General features: G+C 56.0%; 1 protein-coding gene across 2 annotated transcripts in view; it reads right to left on the bottom strand.

Moving 5' to 3' along the window:
• Positions 1-23244, bottom strand: part of MEGF8 (multiple EGF like domains 8) — a 41653-nt gene extending 18409 nt beyond the window's left edge. Inside the window, exons 1-23 of one of the 2 annotated variants that reach the window (XM_060083505.1) lie at positions 22341-23244; positions 17012-17175; positions 16564-16770; positions 15542-15722; positions 15372-15460; positions 14355-14770; positions 13748-13893; positions 13497-13619; positions 11239-11393; positions 10784-10903; positions 10278-10422; positions 10032-10195; positions 6449-6649; positions 5859-6059; positions 5176-5412; positions 4201-4319; positions 3980-4111; positions 3777-3890; positions 3023-3271; positions 2323-2522; positions 1790-2000; positions 1443-1692; positions 799-931 (exon numbers count right to left, since the gene is read on the bottom strand). In XM_060083505.1, coding sequence (XP_059939488.1) covers positions 799-931; positions 1443-1692; positions 1790-2000; positions 2323-2522; positions 3023-3271; positions 3777-3890; positions 3980-4111; positions 4201-4319; positions 5176-5412; positions 5859-6059; positions 6449-6649; positions 10032-10195; positions 10278-10422; positions 10784-10903; positions 11239-11393; positions 13497-13619; positions 13748-13893; positions 14355-14770; positions 15372-15460; positions 15542-15722; positions 16564-16770; positions 17012-17175; positions 22341-22527 — 4144 coding nt within the window. In that variant the 5' untranslated portion in view covers positions 22528-23244. The remainder of the gene's footprint in view (positions 1-798; positions 932-1442; positions 1693-1789; positions 2001-2322; positions 2523-3022; positions 3272-3776; positions 3891-3979; positions 4112-4200; positions 4320-5175; positions 5413-5858; positions 6060-6448; positions 6650-10031; positions 10196-10277; positions 10423-10783; positions 10904-11238; positions 11394-13496; positions 13620-13747; positions 13894-14354; positions 14771-15371; positions 15461-15541; positions 15723-16563; positions 16771-17011; positions 17176-22340) is intronic. The other variant, XM_060083506.1, reaches the window with a different exon arrangement.
• Between the last annotated feature and the right edge of the window lie 297 nt (positions 23245-23541).

Raw genomic sequence — 23541 nt, 5'->3', positions numbered from 1 at the left:
CACCTCTGCTGTGAGTCCGTGAAGGCAGTGCCTGTGACCCTTGTTCACTGCTACATGCCCAGAATTTAGCTCAGGCCCAGTTTACTGCAGGTAAACATTTGCTGAGTGAAATGAAATTGAGGGCCCCTCAGCTCTAGTTGCTCACTGTGAAGGGTCTGGGCTTGTGTGCAATCGCCGTCAGGCCAACTACAACTCTGCCCTCTCTCACAGCCTTGGAGCTACTCTGATTTACAATATGAAGAGAAGCATTTCCAAGCCTAGGCCCTTTAACTGCCATGGGTAACAAATTATTTCTAGTGCATCTCCATCAGCTAAGCACAGCTGACGTAATGGGGCCTGGTAATTCTTGGTTGTGGGGGCTATAGCCTGTGCACTGCAGGATGCAGAATAGCATCTCTGGCCTCCACCCACGAGATGCCAGTAGCAGCCCCAATCATGACAATCAGAATGTCTCCAGACATAGCCAAATGACCCAAGGGGCAAAGTCACTCCTGGTTGAGAACCAGCGGGCTGAGGAGATAGATGCTCAGGGGCCCTTGCACCAGCTACATTCTGTGTGTCCCAAAAACATGTCCCACGTGGACCTTCTTTCCAGAGACACAACCCAGCCAGTACAATCCTCTCTATTCGCCTCTCAGCTGAAGAAACTGAGACCCAGAGGTGGCAAGGAACTGCCAGCAAGTCTCCCAGCAAGTCAGCTGGCAGAGTCAGACTGGGCTTTGAGCCCACCTCAGGTAGCAAGGTACAGGGACAAAGGACAGCCCAGGACAGAGGTCCCACTTCCCCCAGTCCCCATACCAGACAGGGCCTGCACAGTGAGGGGCCTGTCCCGCCGCTGGCCGCAGAAGGCAGCAATGAGGCTACGGTCCGACTGGACGACACCAGTGTCCAGGAAGCGTGGGAATCCATCAAAGGCCAGGACATAGCTCAGCTGGAGAGGTGTAGAGTAGGATCAGGGGATGATGAGGATGAGAAAGAGGAATGCTCGGGGTCTGGGAGGAGGTGCAGCTCAAGAAGAGAGGGCAATCTGAGACTGGGGAAAAGGCTGCTTGAACCACCTGGGCAGATTGTCAAACTGTGGCATGGAGGCCACCATTCCCACTCCTGTGTTCGTAACAGACATGGTTAATCAACCAGGCACTCTTGCATGGAGCCTCTTTCTCAACACACAGATCCTGGCAGCCACTACCAATCGATCAGAGTTGGCACACAAGGTACCAATATTTACCATACCTGGACTGGGGAAGGGAAACTGGAGTCCAGGAAACAGGAGGCAATCTGGGAAATGGGAGGGTCTGTGGGCTTAGGAACAAATGGGGTCTGAGGAATAGATCTGGGAGTTTGATGGATGAAAAAACACGGACATGGGGGCCAGGGTCCGTCTGAAGATTCAGACTGGGTGGGGGAGACGTGGGCCTGTAATCAGTGCCCTTGGTGCTCACCGTGCAGGGGGTGCTGCTGTCGGGGGAGAAGGTGAGGGTAAGTGGGGGACAGAGGGTCCCAGGGGCACAGGGCTGTAGCACCTCGGTGGCTGAGACAACCCACACACAATAGGACAGGTCTGGCCCAGCTCTCGCTGCCCCACCACCTGGAGGCAGTAGCCCCCCAACCCGGCGTGAGCCCAGTGCCACGGAGGACACGTTGGTGAGGAGGGCACGACCCCCACACTCCCGGAAGCAGGAGCCACCAGCCCTGGGGAGATGGAGGAGAGCCAGCGTCAGACCAGTCCTGCCCTATCCCACCATGTCCCTAACCCCACCCTGCCCCGCCTGGCTGGCCCCTGGCTCACCGGGGGTCCCCATAGTAGCCAGGAGAGCAGAGCTGGCAGTGGGCGCCCTCAGTGTGGTCCTGGCAGAAGCAGAGCCCGCTGAGGTTGTCGCAGTGGCCTCGGCGTGGGTCCCCATGCCCGTTGCACTGGCAGGGCCGGCAGCCGCCTGAGCCTGTGGCGTTACCAAAGCTGCCCGGCCGGCACCGCTCGCAGTGTTCCCCCCACGTCCAGTCTGTGGAGGCCCCAGCAGCCAGGATGCAGAGTCAGGGGCAAGGGTGAGAAGGAGCCCAACCCTCCCCAACCCCACCTGGCTCAAAGGAGGGTAACTGGAACCCCGACTGGGGAGCAACTGCAAATCCCAAGAGGGAGTACTGAGGCCCGCCAGAGAGGTGGGTGGCACTGAAACCTGCTTGCGGTGAGGAAGAAGCAATGGGACAGAGGGACTCAGAGCTGGGTGAGGGGACGCAGAACCCCACGCAGACAAAAGAAAACAGAAGCCCCAAGGAGGCTCCCTTGAGGCCAGTCCCCAGGAGCTCAGGATGAGGGCTGCTCACCCTGGCACTCGTCGCAGAAGCCAGGCCCCCGCTTATGGCAGTGGCTGTGGAAGTTGCAGCCACAGTCCCGGGAACAGCGGGGGGCGGGGGGTCCGGGGGCAGGCGTGGGAGGGGGCAGGTCCGATGTCCAGCCCAGGTCACACACGCAGGTGAAGTCTGGGGGGCCACTGCACACGCCATGGCCACAGTCCTCCAGGCACCTGAGGGGGTGTGGCAGGGGTGGGGGAAGGACTGGGTAGGCCTGGAGCCCCCAAGGTATCCCCCCTCACCCCATTCCACCCAATTATCTCCATGGCAACACCATCATAAGCTACTGCCTGTTCCACAGATCCTGGACTCCATGGGTGGCCGTGTCTCCAAGGCAACCCCATCACATGTAGTAACTCCTGTCTCTATAGTAACCAAATATCACCACTGGTCCCTGTGAAAACCCCTTTCAACTTGATCCTCCTCCATCTCTATGGCAACGCTGAAGCCTGTGGCCTGCAGTCCATGGGCGACCTGTCTCCACAGTTAACTAGTGTTACGTTGAGGACCCTATCACTCTAATGAGGGCCTGCTCTGCAAGGTAAAAACCCAAGGCTCACTGGAGAGGCTGGCTCCATGGGAGGCAGCCCAGCACCGTGATCACTTCCTCCCAACATCTCTGCATGCACCAGCCCTGGGGCGACATCTCCATGGAAACCCATGCCCTACTCACGTGCGGTTGCAATATGTGATGCCATCACCCTGATAGCCCCTCTGGCAGTGACACTCATAGCTGAGGGGTGTGTTCAGGCAGGTCGCCCGCAGGTGGCACCGTGCCAGGCCCAAGCGACACTCATCCACATCCGGACAGCGGGCATACGCCCAGCGGGCAGGGAGGGCCACAGACAGCCCCAGGCCCTCCCCGACCCACAGGGAGCAGTTACCCCCACCCAGAGGCCCAGAGAAGTCCCCCTGGAGGCAACTGGGGAGGGGGGCAAGGTTGAAGAAGGTCGTTGGGTCGGGGCGGGGGCGGGGGGGGGATGATAAAGAAACAAGAGACAGAGACAGGAAAACAGTAACAGGGAGAGGGGAGATCAATCAGAGAAAGAGAAAGAAATATGAATACGGAGAAAGACAGAAAGAGGAATGGAAAAGAGGCAGAGAAAAACCCAGAGAAGCCAGACCAAAAAAAAAGATGTTAAAAGACAGGAGAGAGGGATACAGTGAAAGGGAGACAGAAGAGAAACGGAAACAGACAAGAAGAAAGAAAACAGACGGAAAGATGAGAGAAAACAAGTCACAGAGACAGGGAGTTGGCAGGGAGAAAAGAGAGAGAGAAACAGAGAAGGAGAAGAGGGGGGAGAAAAACAGAGATGATGGTAAGAAAAAGGCAAAGGGGCAGAGAAACAAAGAGGCCGTTAGAATTAGGGTGGGCGGAGCGCCGCCCCGGCCCCGCCCCGGCCCCGCCCCCCAGGCCCGTGCCTCACCGTCCCAGCGTGGGGTTGTCCTCATTGCCACACCAGCCACACTCGTGGCTCTGCAGACACTCGTGGCAGGTCAGGAAGCGGTCACAGCTCCGGCACCGCGGCTCTGAGTGCACGCTGCAGGGTGATGGGTGTGGGGCTGTCAGAGCCACCCGCTACCCTGGTCTCCGCCCTCCCCTCCTGGAACCCTGCCACCCGGACCGCACCTGTCGTCCCAGCCTCGGCAGCCCCCGTGCGGGTACCGGGCCAGGTAGGCGGCGAACATGAAGCAGGTGTGGGTGGACTGGCACCAGGCACACTGGCTTGAGTTGGCCAGGCAGTCGTCACAGCTCAGGCGCCTGGGGGCGGGAAGCAGCGACAGGGTCACCCCACAGCCTGGCCCCCACACACCCTCACACACCCTCTCCCTGGGCCCAGCTGGGCTCACTGGCTGCAAAGTGGGGGACACTCTTGCAGGCTCTTCAGGGCACCCCGACCCCGGCCCCGCCGGCTGCACGCTGCGTCCCCCTTGCGGCTGGTGCTCTGATGCCACTCGCAGAAGGGGTCCTGGGAGGTTGGAGGAATAAGAGCCCAGCTTAGCCTTCTCCCTGGGGCTCCCAGCGCCAGTCTCCCAGCACCAGTTCAACAGGCAGCTGCCTCCCTTGCCTGCCAGGGCCCACAGAGCCCTGTTCCAAGCCCAGCTCCTTCCTACAGCCACTGACATCCGTGGGTTCTGTCTGACCAGCACCCACTCCCTTTTTGGGCAGTAGCACCACTTTATGTGGTCCAGGTGGCGCTGATTCAATCCCTGGGGTCCAGAGGTGGGCAGTGGGACACTCTCCTTCCTCCCGGCCTCACTGACTGGTCCGGGAGCTGGCACAAGCCCCAACTAGAGCAAATGAAAGGCACTTCTGAGACTTCTGTTGAACTGAGGGGTGAAAGTGAGGTGGGGACAGAAAGGTGCTCTCCTTCCCCTTGGGGCTCCAGTGGCTGGGCTGGGGGATAAAAGTCTGGAGCCGCTGAGGCTCCCTTGCCACTCCCAAGGAATGAACCTCCAGGGAAAACAAGAACGTGGAATGGAGGGAGGTGAACAGCTGACTACACGGTTTGAACCTCTGGAGCGAGCAGGCCTAAAGACCTACTCTTGGACTCTGGTGTCTAAGCGGGTAAATGCCCCTCTGCTGCAGAGGTGCTGAGCTGGGTTTTCTGACCCCTGCAGCATGCAGAGTCATGCCTGCCAGGAGATGACTCTCCAGCCCCTCTCCACAGCTCACAAACGACAAGGGCCCCGGCTGTCTACCCCACCGCCGCCCACAGGGCCCCTCGGCTGCCCGTGCCAGCTCTGGGGGGCCCACCCCCTTGCTCAGTCGCCTGCTTTGGCTGACTCCATGCCGAGCCCTCCCCACTGTGGCCTGGTGGGCACCTGGGTGCAGGCGTGGCAGTCTCGATGCTCCTCACAGAGTGGGCAGAGGGCAGGCACCAGCACCAGCAGGGACCCGCCGGCCCCACGGTCCCCGCAGTGGGCCCCGCTCTGGCGCAGGTGGCAGGTCGCGCTGGCCAGGCACCAGCCGCAGCCCTGGTCTGCCAAGCAGCCCAGGCAGGAGGAGTAGGAGGCGCAGGCCGACGAGCGGTACGGCTCCAGGAAGAAGAAGGAGATCTCCTGGGGGCGGGGGTCACATGAGGGTCGGGGCTCCACACTCCAAGTCAAGGTTTGGGATAGGGATTAGAGTTTGGAGCTAAAGACTTAAGTGTCTGGAGACAAGGTTGAGAACTCGGGCCTGTAGGAAGTCAGGATTTAGGACATCAGCAGACAAAAGGGGATCGGGGTTTGAGAAAATCCAGAGATGAGAGGTCGAAGTATGGAGGGCAGAAGTCAGGGTCAGCAAGATCAGGGCAGGAGGAGTCAGAGACGCGGGCAGGGGTCAGACTATGAGATCAGGTCAGACTCTGGGGGTCAGATGTTGGGGTCTAGGGAGTGTTCAAGGTGAGGCCCAGAGTTCAAGAGTCAAGGAGTAAGAGGTCAGGGTCGAGGGAGTTAGTTTGTGGCCCAGGGCATCTGAGGCCAGGGGCTGGGGCAGGGTCAGAGCTGGGGACCTGGGTACTCACGCTGCCACCTGGCACGCCAGTCCGGTCCCACAGCAGGGTGAGCTCGCTGTGTCCAGGGCCCGCTGAGCCGTTGAGCTGGCCCCGGATCTCTACCGCGTACTTGTGGTCCCGGCCAGGCAGTGGGAAGAGGCGAGCGGACCCCGGACGCTGCAGGCGCCTCGTCTCCTTCTCCTGCTGAGCCACCCAGCGCCCTACCTCCTCCTGAAGCAGGGGTGAGGGGCAGACAGGGCCCTCAGAGCTTTCCACCCACACTGACCCCTGAAACCCCCAAGAGCCCCAAACCCACCTAGCACCACCCCTCTTCCCAGGAGGGCCTCCGAGTTTCTTAGACCCCCAAAACCTCCAAGCGCCCCTAAACCTCCCAGCAACCCACCTCCTCCTCAGGGGAGTCTGACTTGGTAACTCAGACCTTCCCCTTTCTTCAAAATCCCCCCTCACCCAGTTCTGTTCATATCTGAAAACCCCAGGGCCCTCCCGCCACTAAGGATAGATCCCATGCCTCTGATTTCTCCCCATTCCTCCTCCCCACCATGCATCCAAGCCCCCATATTTACCATAAACAGCCCCCTGCATGCCCCAGGCACCCTCACCATGTTTTCTGTGTCAGGGCCACGGGACATCCGGGCCAGTACGTGCAGGCGCTGGGCCCGGGCCCACACGGCCACGTCCTCAGCCCCTGGCCCTCCAGGACCTCCTGGCAGCAGTGGGTGGATGAAGCCACGGTAGACCAAGGACACGTCAGTCTCTGAGCTAGGTGTCAGGGTGATGGTCGTACTGCGGACAATCAAGACCTGTGCCAGCCAAGGAGGGAGGCGTGCGTGAGGACCTCTCTGCATCGCCCCATGGTCCTCACACCTCTCCAGCCACATCAGAACTAGAAAAGACCAGGCAACTCAATCTCCTTCCCCAGTTTACTAAATGGGAGACTGAGGCCAGAAGCAGGGGGGATAGCTCACCCACGGTCACTCTGGGAGAAGAGTTGGGACTCCGACTCAGACAGCAGACAACAGGGTCCCAGCCCCTACTCATCTCCACCTCTCATTAAACTCCAAGACCCTGGACCTTTCAGCATCTTCTTCCTCAACACCCCATCTTTCCACCTAAGCCCTTAAGAGTCCAGATCCCTTAACTAGGGGGTTTGGAGAACTTCCAGGTTAGTAAACACATTCATGTGCCAGGAGGGTGTCACACCCCAACTCCACAGGGACAGAAGCTCAGGCCCCTTCTGGACCTCATCCTATGTACCATGTTCTTCATTATATAATGAACCAGTATATATGTTTTTTTGTGGGTTTTTTTTATGGCAGTATATATGTTTAAAAAAAAAAAAAGAGTCCAGATCCAAATCCAACGTTTGAAGTGACGCACATACTACGTGACTTACTGCTAGTATGTGTTCTTGTAATTGTAAAAGAGTGGAACAACCCAAGTGTTCATCATGGGAGACTGTTTAAATAAACTGTAACACTACGGCATCAGAACGTAAATGGAACATTATGAAGCTGTTAAAAAAAAATAAGAGGGTGTTTCCTAAGTTCTGTTATGGGACGCTTGCCGGGATACATTAAGAAAAAAAAGGAGAATGAGAAAACAACAACAACACAAAAAGACAAAAAAAAAGAAAAAAGAAAAAAAGGGAAGTGGTAGTACAGTGTAGATAATATATTACTTTTGGTGCAAGAAAGAAAAATAATTAAATGTCACATTTACTTGTATTTGAATAGGTAAACAGCAGAAGGATATATAAGAAATCCAAATAGATCTTCTGGGGAGAGTTAGGGTGGTCTTGAGTTAAGGGGATGCTGAGGCCAGCTTCCCACACTGAAGGGTGAGGACTGGGTAGATGGAAGAGACTTTTCACTCAACAACTTTTTACACTGTTGTGGGGGGTTTTTGTGTTGTTGTTTTTGTTTTTAACTATCTAGGATTCATTTATTCTATTTTATTTTATTTTTCTTAGCCACACTGCATGGCATGTGGGATCTTAGCTCCCTGACCAGGGGTCGAACGCTTGTCCCGCGAATTGGAAGCTCAGAGTCTTAACCACTGGATGCCAGGGAAGTCCCCATTGTTATGGTTTTTGAACCATGTGACTATAATACCTATTTTTAAAATTAATAAGGAACCACTGTGAAAAACACTTTGATGATTCCTCAATAAGTTAACCAGAGGATTCCCCCAGCAATTCCACTCATACTGAAAATAGGTTTTCACTGCAATATTTGCAAATATCAATTCGTTATGTTGTACACTTAAAACTAATATAAGGTTGTTTGTCAATTATACCTCAATTAAAAAAAAAAAAAAAAGAGGAACTTCCCTGGTGGTCCAGTGGTTAAGAATCCGTCTTGCAATGCAGGGGACACCAGTTCAATCCCTGGCTGGGGAACTAAGATCCCACATGCCACAGGGTAACTAATCCCGTGCGCCACAACTAGAGAGCCCTCATGCCACAAGCCATGGGCTATAGAGCCCACGTGCTATGGAGCCTGTACGCCACAACTAGAGAGAAGCCCGCACACCGCAACAAAGAGCCCCTGCGCCACTACGAAAGATTCCGCGTGCCACAACTAAGACCCGACAAGAGCCAATAAATAAATAAATAAAATATTTTTTTAAAAAGGAAAAACTTGCCAACAGGTGTAAACAACCCAAATGTTATCAGCTGACGAATGGACATGGCATGGCCATACAATGGCATGTTATTCAGCCATAAAAAGGAACGAAGTTCTGGGACTTCCCTGGTGGTCCAGTAGCTAAGACTCTGTGCTCCCAATGGAGGGAGCCCGGGTTCAACTCCTGGTCCGGGAACTAGATCCCACAGGTTGCAACTAAGAGTTTGCATGCTGCAACTAAAGATCCCTCATGCTGCAACTAAAGATCCCATCTGCCACAACTAAGACCTGACACAGCTAAATAAATTAATTAATTAATTTTAAAAAAAATGAACAACGTTCTGACACATGCCACAACACGGATGAACCCTGAAAACATTATGCTGAGTGAATGGAGTCACACACAAAAGGCTACATATTATATGATTCCATTTATATGACCTATCCAGAGTAAACAAATCCAGATACAGAAAGAGAAAAATGTTAGTGGCTGCCAGGGGCCAAGGGGAGAGGGGAATGGAGAGTGATTACTTAATGGATCTGGGGTCTCCTTTTGGTGTTATAAAAATGTTCTGGGGGGGCACATCCCCAGTGGTCTGGTGAGTAAGGCTCCATGGTCCCAGTGCAGGGGGCCCGGGTTCAATCCCTGGTTGGGGAACTAGATCCCACATGCATGCCACAACTAAGAGTTCACATTTCGCAACTAAAAACAAAAAAACAAAAAAACAGGGCTTCCCTGGTGGTGCAGTGGTTAAGAATCTGCCTGCCAATGCAGGGGACATGGGTTCAAGCCCTGGTCCGGGAAGGTCCCACATGCCACAGAGCAAATAAGCCCGTGCGCCACAACTACTGAGCCTGTGCTCTAGAGCCTGCAAGCCACAAATACTGAGCCTGCCTGCCACAACTACTGAAGCCTGCGCTCCTACAACCCATGCTCCGCAACAACAGAAGCCGCCGCAGTGAGAAGCCCGAACACCGCAACAAAGAGTAGCCCCTGCTCGCCACAACTAGAGAAAGCCCAGGCACAGCAACAAAGACCCAACGCAGCCAAATAAATGTTTAAAAATAAAAATAAAATAAATAAACTTAAAACAAAACAAACAAAAACAAACATGCCTCAACGAAGATCCCGTGGGTTGCAATTAAGACCTGGAGCAGCTTAAGAAAAAAAAAAAAATGTTCTGGGGACTTCCTGGTGGTCTAGTGGTTAGGGCTCCACGCTTCCACCACAGGGGCGCGGGTCCCATCCCTGGTTGAGGAACTAGGATCCTGAATGCCGCACGGTGCGGCCAAAAAAAAAAAAAAAAGTTCTTGAACTAGAGAGCGGTGATAGTTACACAGTATTGTGAAGGTGATAAATGTCACTAATGGTAAGTTTTATGTTATGTGCATTTCACCACAGTTAAAACCTTTCTTAGGCCAATAAGGAAAATCAGACCCTTGCATGTAAAGACTTAAGGGGTAAACGCAAGAGTGATAAAGATCCATTTGAAAAATGAAAACTCTAAGACCAAGCCCTTCAACACTCCACACTGGGCCCCATCCCCTGGCTCCCCACCTTGTCAGGCTGGGAGGCATTGGGCGGCTGTTGGAAGGTGAGCAGGTGCAGGCCAGGCAGGAAGCTCTGGGTGACACAGGCCTCCAGGGAGGTAACGAAGACAGGTACAGGCCCCCACCAGCCCACGGTGCCTGAGATCTGCTCCCCTCGGCAGCGGGCCTGCTCTGTGAGGACAGGAGGGTCGGGAGATGGGGGTTGGTGTGGGGTGCTATGCTGCCCCCTCCCACACAGCCACTGGACACTCACCAGGCCGAGGGAGGCAGCTCTCATTGTGTACGCACCAGCCCAGGGCGCCAGGCCCCCGGGGAGGAGCGGCGGTGCTGCTGAATGCCAGACAGGCCTGGCAGTCACCCAGGAGGCGGCCCAGGCCCAGGCAGCTGGCAGCCGGACACTGCAGAGAGGGGAAAGACAGGTGTCACTATCCACTGGGGCTTAAGGGATCTGGGAAAAGCTGTGGATTCAGGAGGCTTGCGGCGGAAAGGTCAGGGGATTGGAGAAGGGATTGAAAGCTGGGTTGGAACAAGAAAGATCAAGAGGACAGGGGTGGGGGATCCAGGGACAGAGACGTAAGTTCAAAAGGATCGGGAAGAGGGTCAAAGGTTCAAGGGTCAGTAGTCAGGAATGCCCATCTTAGGTGTGAAAACGAGTCTCCCAAGCGCAGGAAAGTCCTCCCAAGCGCAGGTCTGGGCAGAAGAAGACACTGAGGACCAGGTCTCTGTGCTAAGGGGCAGAGTACTAGGACAGTCACTCACAGCCCCAGAGGGAGTCCCAGGAGGCGGTGCAGCTTGGCAGGCTCCCTGACACCAACTGCATTCAGGGTCTCGGGAGCAGACGCTGTGGTCCGTGTACATGGAGCAATAGTCCAGGTGGTACTGCAGAGAGATGGGCAGGGAGGAGGGGGCGCCTCAGACCTGGGGCCTGCTCCCACGTCCTCGTTCACTTTGATGAGCCCAGGGAACCCCAACTGCTCAGAACCTTGAGGACCCCTGTCCACTTCTCCCCCAGCCCCAGGGACCACTGCCCCTCTGCCCTCAGCTCCGGGGACCACCATTCCTCCTCCCTTGGACCTGGAGACTGACCTCCCTCCTCTCATGGCCCTAGGGACCTCCCCTCCTTCTCCCAGGGACACCCCCAACTTCCTCCCTTAACCATGGGAAACATGCTACCTCCTCCCCAGCCACCCTCTCCCTATCACCCCAGTGCTCACGTCTGGAGCAGGCGCCTGGAACACAAAGGGAGGCACCTTGTAGGCCATCAAGTCCCCACGGGGCCGGCCACTGTACCCCCCTGCCACCAATAGGACGCTGCCACCAAGCACAGCCGCCACATGTGAGTACCGACCACTGGGAGGTGCTGCTCGGCCTAGGAGAATACAGACCCCCCGAGGACATGTGACCCCCCCATCCCCACTTCGTGGCTCCCACCTTGAGGACCACCCCTGACTCTCCTATGCCTCAACCCCACTTGCCCAAGGAAACCCTCCCAGCCTGCCTGGCCCTGCTCTAGTCCTAGTTCTCTCACCTCCTGGAGCTCCCACACTGCTGCCCAAGTCACCTTCCAGACAGAGCATGATCTTTCGGGTCAAATCCTGGATCTACCATTTCCTTGGTTTCAAATCATGGATCAACTACTGACTAGCTGTGTGGCCTTGGGCAGGAGACCTGATTTCTCTGAGTCTTGGTTTCCTCCTCCGCGCATGGAACCTTGCCCTCGGGGAGCGGTGAGGTAGGCCGCCTGGCTCCCACCTGTTGTTGTCTGTCTGACACCAGCCTCCCTTCGACAGCCTCTGATTGTCCTCTGGACAACCACCCCTCCCACCCACAGTCCACAAGGCTCAAGTCGAGCTGTCCCTGCCTCTAGCAGCAGCAGGGCTTGAGCCCAGGCCTATCAGAGTCAGTGACTAGTTCAGGGAGGGGACCCAATTACTACAATTCTTGGGAAAAAGGTACTGTCTTCCCTCTGGGCATTTTAAAGCGGGTAAGATATAATCCCAGAGCTGCTGGTGACCATCTACAAAAGGCAAACCTGCTACAGACTGAAGGAAATCCAGCTGAGAACTGGGGAGAGAAATGGCTCATGCCATTATGTGAGCACCTGGATCCAGCCTGCAGCCAGTTTTCACTCAAGTGAGTCAAGAAATTCTTCTTTTTGCTTAAGCTGGTTGGGTGGGGTTTCTGTCACTTACGACCAAGAGTCCTGACTAATGAGTAAGCGGTCACAGATTGGTGACTCCCTCACACTCTTACTGACCTGTATGCTCTGTAAGTGTATGGGACTTGGCCCAGGGGATCAAAATCTACAAAGAAGGAGAAGGCCTCCAGAAACCTCACACTCTGGCCTACCCAGTGAAGGGGCCTGAAGGAGGGACAGGAGAAGCAGTGGAGCCCTGGATTGGAGGCCTCCAATGCTAGGCTAAGGCTTTATTCCCTTTTATTTTTTTTAAATATTTATTTATTTATTTATTTGGTTGTGCTGGGTCTCAGTTGCAGCAGGCGGGCTCCTTAGTTGCGGCTCACCGGTTCCTTAGTTGAGGCTCGCCAGCTCCTTAGTTGTGGCACGCAAACTCCTAGTTGCAGCATGCATGTGGGATCTAGTTCTCTGACCAGGGATCAAACCTGGGCCCCCTGCATTGGGAGCGCAGAGTCTTAACCACTGCGCCACCAGGGAAGTCCCATTCCTGATGGTCAAACAGGATCCCTTGGGGACCCTTCCTCTTGCCCACCCCTTAAATGTTACTGTCCCTTCTTTTATGTTTGTCCTTTGTTCTCACTCTTCTGTTCAGAAGGGTGGGGAGAACAGATGGGCCTCTGGGAAGTCCACAGTCCCATGAAAGGATATGCCCAGTTTGTGCACACAGTGTCTTTCTGAGGAGAAGGCCTGTGATTTTCTTCCCATTCACAAAGCAGTCTCTGATCTAATGAGCTTGAAAGGCTTCTCCACACCCCCTCCAGGTGAGCCCTCTGGCCTTGCACTATTAGGACAATGTGTTGGGCCCTTCACTGGACTGTCTTCTTTCTTCATTTCATTTTACTCAATTTATTCTCACAACAGCCCAGTGGTTTAAGTGTTATTACATTTTACAGAGGGGGAAGTTGAGGTGCAGAGAGATTAAATGATGGTTTTTGTACAAAAGGTTGTTTAGGAATGGCCATCCTGATTCTGCCACTTGCCCACTGAGTGACCTTGAAAAAGTTGCTTCTGTGTAGGCAGTCCCCTGGGACAGCTGATAATTGGCAAAACCTGGATTGGAACCTACATCTGATGCTTCTGAAAATGTCTCCCATCTCCATAGCAACAATGCCCTGGTCCTATCTCTAGCACAGGTGTGCCTCCTGAGGCCAGCTCCAGTAGGATATTGGGCTCACCCCAAAAAGGACTGGGGTGGCTCCTTCCCAAAGCCCAGTATCACTGTGGGAGCAGGCGTGACCCTCAGGAGCCCCTCATGGAAACAGAGGCGCCACTCACCCTCAGGAGTTCCTGGAGGGGCAAGCTCGGCCCCCGACACCCACTGATGGCAGCCAAGGTGGTAGAAGAAGATGCTATCTTCATAGCACTTTTCCTCCTGGTAATGGGTGTGCACGTTGCCCCCTGGGAAAGGAGGAAAGGGGCACAGCTGGCAAGCCTGGGGGAGGTGAGGACACCCCTGCAGGGAGCCTCAGCTCAGCCTTGGGCCTCTGGCAGGCAGGCAGGTAGGTGGGATCGGGGAGCCTCCTCACCATAGACCACCATGTAGTTGCCCAGGACACTGGCTGTGTGAAAGGCCCGCTCCCGTGGGCCCTGAAGCCCATCCCGGCCCTTCAGGGTGGTCCACACGTGCCGATCCACGTGAAAGAGGTCGGTGGAGTTCACCCGCACAGAGAACCTGCAGGGGAGGGGTGGAGGAGGAGCTTGAGGCAGGAAGGGGCTCTCTCCCGCCTCTGGGCTCTTACGAGTTGGGTGATCACCCATAGCTGAGACTGGCTTTACTGGATTTATATCCCCTCAGAACTAGAAGCTCCTCATGGGCAGGACCCAGGTTTGATTGATCTCTGGGTTCCCTGCATAATCTAGCCAGGGCTAGACACCAAGCAGGGGTTGGTTAAATGACTGGATGAGTGGGAGTGCGTGGGGAAGCAAGTGACCAAGAGGTTGAATGACAGACTAGAGAATGTGTGAGTCGGGGAGTAAATGAGTGAATAAACAAATGAGTGAATGAATGACAGACGGGGTGACTGAATGACTGCAGGGGTCTATCAGTGGGCAAAGACCATTAAAGCATAAAGGCCCAGGGTCTTAGGCCAGGCCTGGCCCTGCAAGGCATGGGTTGTGGGGCAGGTGACTCACCGGGCAGTGGAGGGCCGGTGTCCACCGTAAACCAGCAGGGCACGCGATGGGGCATGGAACACCATGGAATGGCCAGTGGCGGCAGGGGGCCGCCCACCTGCCGGAATCACCTGCTCCCAGTAGCCCCCACTGGTGCTGTCGAGGCGGAAACGGAAGAGGCCAGAGGAGAAGAGGTCGTGCTGGGTGCGGCCACCAGACACATAGAGCCAGATGCTGTCCACTAGGGCTGCTGCATGACCTGCCAGGCCTGGCGGCCCTGAGGAACTGGAAGCAGCTGGTGCCAGAAGCTCCCAGTGGCCACTGCCCAGTGGGCTAAAGGCCCAAACGTCACTGGTGAGGGAGCCGTCAGCCAACTCACCACCCATCAGCACCAGGGAGCCGGCCCAAGCCACAGCCACGTGGGAGTGACGGGCAGCCTGTGAGGAAGAGACCAGGAGACAGAGATGGAGAGGGAAACAGATAGTGACACAGAGAAAGAGAAAGACAAAGAGAGATGCAGAGACAGGGCAAGATGGAGAGACAGAGATACAGAGAAAGAGAAGGTGAGAGAGGGGCAGAGATAAAGACAGAGACATGCAAAGAGAGAAAAGAAGAGAGACGGACCCAGAAAGACAGACACATGCGAATAAAAAGACAGGTGTGACAGAGAAACACAATAAGAGAAGGCGGAGTCAGGGAGAAATGACAGAGACCAGTAGAGAGAGTAAGAGGTATAACCCAGAGAGAAGGAGATACAGAGACCGAGAGAGAGCAGACGACCAAGAGTCAGAAACAAAAACCGAAAGACGGACCAAGAGAGACAGGAGACACACAGAAAGGTAAGATGCAGAAAGGAAGATAAACGAAGAAGAAAGAAAATCAAAGACAGAAAAGCAGAAGCGGGAGGTGTAGTGGTCATGTATCACACTGCGGGAGTTGGGGGTGTGCAGGGTGATGGGGTCGCTCTGGGGCGCCCTGGCTGGGTGTGCAGGGTGATGGGACAGGCACCTCCAGGCAGGGCAGAGGTGGGGTCCATACCGGGGCAGGACTCAGGTCCCAGCGCTCCCAGGTGTTGGCAGAGAAGTTGTACAGGACGAGGTCACCCAGGGCGCTGTTGAGGTCCTGGCCTGTGGAGAGGTGGACAGTCTCAGGCCCTGGCCACAGGCTGCCAGGCCTCTAGACCCCAGACTCATATCCCATCTGCTCACCTCCGAAAACAGCCAGCAGCCCCGGTGGGGACAGGAAGGCACCAGCCGCCCCGATACGGGCGGAGAAGGCGGGGTCCCCGGCACTCACATTGTGCCACCAGCCAGCCCCCTGGTTCTCCCACAGATGCAGGTCACAGGCGCGTCCCAGGAAACCAGGCTCACAGCGGCACGGTCCCAGGGGCTGGGGGGAATGGGGCACAAAGACAGGGACAGAGAGAGAGAGAAAGAAACAGACAGGGAGCAGAGAGAGAGACAGAGTGAGACAGATGGAGCAAAATGGAGGAGAGAGATGAACAGGAAAGGAGAGGATGGAAAAATAAAGATAGAGAGACAAAGAAAGAGACAGGAAGGAGACAGGCCAACAGACAGAGGCAGAGATGGACACACGGACACAATCAGAGGGAGGCAGAGAAGAGGAGAAACGAAGACAGACCAACAGAAAAAGGGAAAGGAAAAAGAAAAAGACCCAGAAAGGAAAATGAGGACAAGACAGAAAGACAGGTTGGAGGAAAAAAAACTGATGAAGTCAACGTCGGCCTGGGCTGGAAGAGCTCACATCCAGGGAGGTCAAGGCAGAGAGGGCTCAAGGCGTGATCCAGTCCCCAAGCTGGATATGCAGGGTTCAGGCCCAAGGTCAGTGGTCAAAAGTCAGAAGTCATGGCTGGGGACCCAAGGCCAGACAGAGCGGCTGGGTGGGAGGGTGGAGTCAGGCCTGGCACGAGGAAGGCAGGCAGGTTCACAGGTGAGAAGCGGGCTACAGGTGAGGTCGGGAGTGAGCTCAGGCAGAGGAGGGGCCCCCAGTGAAGGTGGAGTGGAAGTGGAGTGACAGGTCGGGGGAGTGGGATCTGGAAGGAGAGGGAGAACGGTAGGAGGAGGCAGGGTCCCTGGCGGGGTCAGCGTCATGGGGGAGGATAGGATGGCAGGGGTTGTTTCAGGCAGGGGCAGAGTCAGGTCTAGGACACGGGAGTGGTGGCTGTGATCACAGGCAGGGCCCCGGGGGGCAGAGCTGGGGGCAGGCTCACCGAGGCGCAGGCGCCATGGGTACCACAGTAGGCTGGGCACTCCTGCAGGCCGCAGTCAGGGCCCCCCCAGCCCGGCTCACAGACACACACCCCTGAGGGCTGGCACTGCCCATGGCTGTAGCAGTCCCCCGGGCACAAGGAGAAGCGAAATGAGGCATTGAAGCCCAGCAGGTTGTAGTTGGCATCGCTGAAGAGGTGCAGCAGCATCTGCAGGCACAAGGTGGGAAGGGCTCTGGGGCTGGACTGGGAGGGGCTCCACTCCTGCCCCCACCCCACCCTGGGGTCCCCATCTGCTTTCTGTGTCTCCCTCCACCTTTCTTTGTCCCTGTATCCTTCTGACTGATGTCAAGTCCCCCCGCCTTTTGTTTCCCTCTGTGTATCTGCCCCCCTGTCCTGCACACTCCACTCAGATCCTCCAGCCACAGCCCCGCAGCCGGGCCCCACCAACCTTGCCTGAGGAAGCCTCAATGGGCGGAGGCCGGGTGCTCCCACTCAGGCTGGCAAGCAGGGGCCCGTGGGGGGAGTCACCATCATACACGAACAGGTAGTCATACGTGCATTCTGTGTCCAGGAAAAGGAAGTCCAGCAGGATCCGGTACTGGGAGCTCGGGGCTGAGCGGTGAGAACAGGTGAGCCAGGCTCAGATGCGGACCCTCTCCCCATGCCTCCATGCAGCGCCCCCACAAACACCAAGCCCTGCTCCTCGTAACGCTGGGATGGGGGCCCAGAGATGAGTCGGACCTGGGCCTTGCCTTCAAGGGGCTCCCAGGCTCACAGCCCAGGGAGGTCAGAGCTGCGACAGCAAGAGGGACAGAAGCTCAAAGAAGAAATTACAGCTGAACACCGCCTACTATTCAGATGGGGAAACTGAAGTGCAGAGAGAGGAACCCCATCCCAGTGGTCACACAGAACTTCCTTCTTTTTTTTTTTTTTTTTTTTTGCGGTACACGGGCCTCTCACTGTTGTGGCCTCTCCCGTTGTGGAGCACAGGCTCCGGACACGCAGGCTCAGCGGCCATGGCTCACGGGCCCAGCCGCTCCGCGGCATGTGGGATCTTCCCGGACCGGGGCACGAACCCGTGTCCCCTGCATCGGGAGGCAGACTCTCAACCACTGCGCCACCAGGGAAGCCCCCCATTTATTCTTGCGCCTCAGACATGCCCAACCCTGAGGGTCAGTCCAGGCATGAGCAGAGAGGCATACTCCCAGATGGAAAAGGGCCTCTGTGAGGGTCCTCTGTTCCAGGCTCAACAGAGCTCTCAGGGAAGAGGTCCCTTTCTTCCCCCTGGCCAAAGATTGAAACTTGGAGCACCACAGCTCCTCTCTGCCCCAACCCAGGGTCTCTTCTCTCTGTTTATTGTATTGAATAGTAGCTAAGGGCACAGACTCTGGAGCCAGACTGCCTGGGTTCCAATCTTGGCTCTGCCACTTACTAGCCACTAGCTGTGTGACCTTGGGCAAGTCAGCTAACCTCTCTGGATCTGTTTCTTCATCCGTAAAATGGGGATATAATCACTCTGATCGATTCAAACTTGTTGGCCACTAATCCCATCAAGAGATGATGGCTGACTCCCAGCACCTTGTATCTGGGAAGAGCCTCAGAGACTAGCTTGGCCAATACACACCAGAAGTGATGCTCTGGGACTTCCGAGGCTAGATCAGAGGAAGCCTGCAATTTTTACCTGGGCCTCGTAGAATACTCCTCAGAACCCAGCTGTCATGCTATGAAAAGCCAAAGTCACCTGGAGGGGCCATGTGTAGGCGTCCCAGCTGTCATCCCCAGCTGAGCTTCCAGCTGACAGCCGGCATCAACTGCCAGCCCTGTGAGGGAGCTTTCTTGGATGCCCGGCCCAGGTGAGTGTTCAGAGGACTGCAGTTCCCACTGGTCTGACTGCGACCACATGGGAGGCCATAATGGATAATGCACCTAAAGTGCTTATGATAGGGCCTAGCACTCCGTAATGCTCCTACTGTCGCTCTTCTTGCTCTCTGCCAGGTCCTGCTTGCAGAAGGTTCTCTCATCCCACGTCTCCCACTAGGGGCTCAGGGAAGGCTTGTGGGCTAGGGAGACTAGGAGACCTGGGTTTCAGGTGCTCCTGTGCTCCTGACCCTAGGCCAGCCCCTTTACCCATGCTCCTCAGTACACTCATCTGCATACTGGAGATGCTTGTCCACTATCCACGAGCTGTGTGATCTTGCGCCAGTTCCATGGCCTCTGGGCCTCAGTTTCCTTGATGTAAAATGGGGATAATTCTCCTCAGCCACCAAGGCTGGTATGAAGATCCCACATGGTGATTCTAACACGCCAGCCCAGGCCTTGTCCTCCCTCACCAGGACCACTGATCCAGCCTCCTTCCTGGCCTCCTGGCCTGTGCTGACATGGGTCCCTGAGGGATCTCCCCAGCTCGACATCTGGCCCTTACCCTCCCCTGCTCAAAAGCCCTCCATGGCTCCCCACCATCTCCAGGTGAAAGTCCAGCTCCCTAACCTGGTGTTTGGAGTCTCAACTTGTCTCACATCACCCCACGGCTTACAGCTCTATCAGGAGCTGGGCCTGTGCAGAAGTTCCTCTCTCTGTCTAGAGCACATTCTCCCTTCCTGCCAGCAAACTTCCCCACCTTCTCCAAGAAGCCTTCCCTGATGCCCCCTGGCTGGGTTAGGTGCCCCTGTAGGTTCTCACTTTCCAATACGACCTTCATTCCTCTGGGCCAGGACCACCTGTGTTCAGGTGTGTCTCCGCTGCAGCCTAGGAGGCCCACAGGACAGGGCCTGGGCCTACTCGTCTTGGGGATCCCTCCCCGACACTGCCCAGCACAGGGCCTGGTATTGAGCAAGGGCTCAGGAAATACTGGATGAAGGAAGGAAGAGATGCACAAGACAGAATACTGAAGTTGGCAGCTCTCCCTCAGGCTCTGGCCAGAGCCCCCAAGAACATCACACACAGACCCCGAGCTGTGGTCTGGAGAACGCAGAAGAACAATTCAGCCAGGCCAGGCAACCAGACCTCCCAGAATCTTACCAGCCTCAACCAAACTATAAAGCTCTGTTCCTAGAATCACAACAAGCACATCTTTGCCAAGTGCCCACCAGGGGCCGGCTCACCATCTGCCTTCCCCAAGTTCCACCTGAAGTTCAAGTCCTCCTGTTTCTGCCCAACATGGGCCTAACCCCCAAGCCATCCTGGACAGAGATCTGATCCTAAATGCCCTTGCTTTTCAAAGGCATATGCCTCTTATTCACGAGGATGTTATGAGGACTGGGTACAATGAAGTGTGAACACGGTACAAAAGTAAGTGGGTCAGTTGCTTATTTTTTAATAGATGGGGGAGCATGTTGGTTCTTAGAGGTGATGGACACTGGGAAGGATGGGAGCTCAAGGGGGGTCCAGAAGTCTCCTGGACTCCTCCTTCTTACCCCAACATCCAGCCAATCGGTCCCCCATGTCTCATTGGTGAAACTTCACAAATCTCTCAGTGTTTTCCGTGCCTCTCCACCCCCTTAGTTCCTGCCCCAGTTCAGAACTCATCCTCTCCCACAAGACTAGCACACCAAGTCTCCAGTCCACCCCCCACCCAGCCTGAGAGCGATGCCTCACTCCTGCTCAAAATCCCCCTTTGGCTCCCCATCAATCCCAAGAGAAAAGTCAAGCTGCTCAGCATGACATTCAAGGCCCTTCTTCCCCTCCTTCTGGTGCCCTCCGCTCCTCCCAGCCAACAGTTTAGCCAGACCAGACAAGCCCAGACATGGCTCGGAGACCCACCAGCCCCTCTTTTGTCTTCCTAGAGGCTGTTCCCTTTTCTCACCCGGTAAACTCTTATGTATGTTTCAGAACACTGCTCTGGTGGCTCCTCCTCTGTGACCCCCAGCAGAGTCTTCTCACTCCTCTAGGCCCGACTACCCAACCCTGCACCTCCTTCGGTCTCAGCCCTGAGCACACCGGGGGCTGAATGTCTGTGTCCATCCCCAACCAGGCTGGAGCTCTTAAAGGCCGGAGAATGATTTATACCTCTAACACACACACACACTTCCCATCCTCTTCTCACCCCCTAGACAGGAATGGCGCCCAAGATGGGGACAAACACACTCATCCCCCCAAAACATGCTTCATCCATACCCCACACAACAGCCATAGAGATCTTCTAAAACGTAAATTAAATCATGTCTTTCCCCTGCTCAAAACCTTCCATAGATGCCCAGTGTCCCCAGGCAAAGACCAAGCTCCAAAGGCTGCAAAAGGAGGCCCTGCACGATCCAGACCCTGTCACACCTCTGGCCTTTGCCCAGGACCTCCTCTGGGGGACTCCCACCTCTCCCTGGAGGCCAGCTCCTCATCCACTGCCAAGGGAGCCTTCCTGGACTTCTCCAGCCACTGCCTTGGATTTCTCTTTCACCTCCCTATTGCCCTCAGGACACAGCTCAAATATCACAAGGTCAGGGCTTCCCTGGTGGCGCAGTGGTTGAGAGTCCGCCTGCTGATGCAGGGGACATGGGTTCGTGCCCCGGTCTGGGAACATCCCACATGCCGCGGAGCGGCTAGGCCCGTGAGCCATAGCCGCTGAGCCTGCGCGTCCAGAGCCTGTGCTCCGCAATGGGAGAGGCCACAATAGTGAGAGGCCCGCATACCGGAAAAAAAAAAAAATCACGAGGTCCTACACCACCTGCTTCCTCCCAACCCTCCAGCCTCTGGCTCATTGTTTGTCTTCTTGGATTCTGTGTCCTAGCATACAGATTTCTAGCTCCTCAAAAGCATCATCTCCTCCTGTTTCCAGGCCTTTGCACAGGCTCTTCTTCTTACTTGGAATGCCCTTTTGCTCTCTCCTGCACACGCCTCTGGTCTCAGGTATAGCCCAGGCTAAGCCAGATGTCATCTCTGGGATTCCCACTCCCTGGGGGTGGGTTTGTTTCCTCCACTAGACTGGAAGCCCAGGAGGGTAGAGATGGGGCCTTTGCACAGGCTGTTCCCGCTTCCTGGAATGACTTTCTCCTCCTCCTGGCTGATTCCTATTGGTCCTTTAGGTCTCAGCTCAGACACCTCCTCCAGGAAGCCTTCTCTGCTCTCTCCTACCCAACAGGTCAGGCACCTCCTCTGGGCTCCCCAGGCCCGTGGGGTTCCTCCATCACAGCCCCTACCACTCTGGACTGGACTGTCTGTTAACATGTTTGCCTCCCCCACTGGATTCCAAGCCCCAAGTCATCGGGGATTGCTGGGGCTGTGGAGGTCTCTGCTATGTCCCAGAGGCAAAGACAATGTCTGGCACATGAATGACTGAAAAAAATGCTTTTATTGAAGTACTTAAAAAAGGACAACATTAATAATCCTAAGACCATTTACTGGGCATTTATTATGTGCCAGGCACAGTAAATACCTGTTCTCAGTCAAGTCCAACAGCCCTATGAGGGGAGTACTATTACTATCCACACTTGCAGGGAGGGAAAGCCGAACCTCAGAGGAAGGAAGCCACTTGCCCAAATTCACAAAGCTAGTAAGAAGTGGAACCCAAATTTGAAGCCAGGTGGTTGGGCTCAGAGCCTGAGTTTCTAGCGGTTACTCAGAATACCTCTCACTGATGCTTCTGGCTTGTAATTGTCCATCTGAGTCCGGGTGCAACTCCCCCATCAGACTTCAAGGCCTTCCAAGGCAAGGCCTAGGCTGGCTGCACTTTAGAGCAAAGGGCCTGCACCAGAACCGGTTCTGGGAACATGGTGAGTGGATGCAAGACTGCACAAATGAATGAATTAGCGCACCAGCCAGTGTGTGACCCACACGGCCCCACTCACCCTCGATGAGCCACTCGCAATTGCCATTGACGCTGTAGTTGCCCGCACCATCTGTCACGAAGCCTGGCGCCTCCCGCAGCACTTGCCGCTGTCCCTTGCAGTCCCCTGCCCGGGCCCCAGGGGACAGTGGCCCCAGCACGGCCAAAGATAGAGCCAGCGCCGCAGCCAGAGCCCGGCCCAGGGCCATCGCTGCCTCCAGCACTGACCCTTACAGAGGGACGGGTCCTAAAGACCCGGAGAAGCCCCTCCACCCGGTTTGAAGACCTGCAAATGCGACCTCTATAGGTGGGACATGGCCTTGTAGACCAGGGAGGTCCAGGAGTCGCTGTCCCCGCGAAGGGAACCGCCGCTGTGGATGGGCTCTGGAAACCGAGGGGTGGGCCCTTATAGACCCATGGAAAACCCTGTAAATGGGGTCGTTACGTACGGGGCAGACCCCTAGGGGCCACGGGAGTCCCTTATAGACATGGGCCCCCATACGCTGGCTGACCCCATAAACGGGCCGCTGCAGGCCGAAATGGACCTTATACACCACTGGGTCCCCAGTGGGCGAAGGGCTCTACAGCTCGGCGGGGGCCTACATAGAGTGCGGGCCGGGCCTGGCCCGGAAGGTCCTCCGGCAGAGACTCTCCTCCAGCCAGGGGAGGGGCGCGAGCGAGTGCCCAGGGCAGAGTCAGTCTTCAGGGGCTCAGGCCTGGACACCACAGACGAACTCCCTTGCTCACCCACCCGCGCCTCCCTTCCGAGCCGGTTGAGCCAGATCAGAAAGATGAAGGGACGCTCGGGCCAGAGCGGCCCCGGGAAGACCCGCTTGGAGGGCGAGAAGGCGGGGTCCGAGTGGCCGCGATGGGAGGGAGGACGGAGAGGAGGCGAGAGTCGCGGAGACGCAGGTCAGAGCGGCCCTGGGATGATTGCGGAGCACCCAATCCCACCCCTCCACAGAGGGAGACTTCCGGAGACTTCCCCGCCCATTTGTTCCTAAACGCATGCGCAGCAGTGACCTCCTTGGCTAGCGAAGTGAGAATCACACATGCGCAGGGCTAAAATCGTAACCCGAACTCCCGGCGCAGGTGGCTGAGCGAAGCGTCGGCCACTGGAGGGCGCCACTACCTCTAACTGGGGAAGAGAAGGTAAAAATAAAGAAGCCGTACAATAAGAGGACTCTGCTAGATGATGATTCATATTTTCAGGGCTCCCAGAT

This window comes from Mesoplodon densirostris, chromosome 19, assembly GCF_025265405.1.
Source record: "Mesoplodon densirostris isolate mMesDen1 chromosome 19, mMesDen1 primary haplotype, whole genome shotgun sequence".
Taxonomy (NCBI): Eukaryota; Metazoa; Chordata; class Mammalia; order Artiodactyla; family Ziphiidae; genus Mesoplodon; species Mesoplodon densirostris.
The sequence above is the reverse complement of the archived record's forward strand: the minus strand, read 5'-3'. Positions and strand labels throughout refer to the sequence as shown.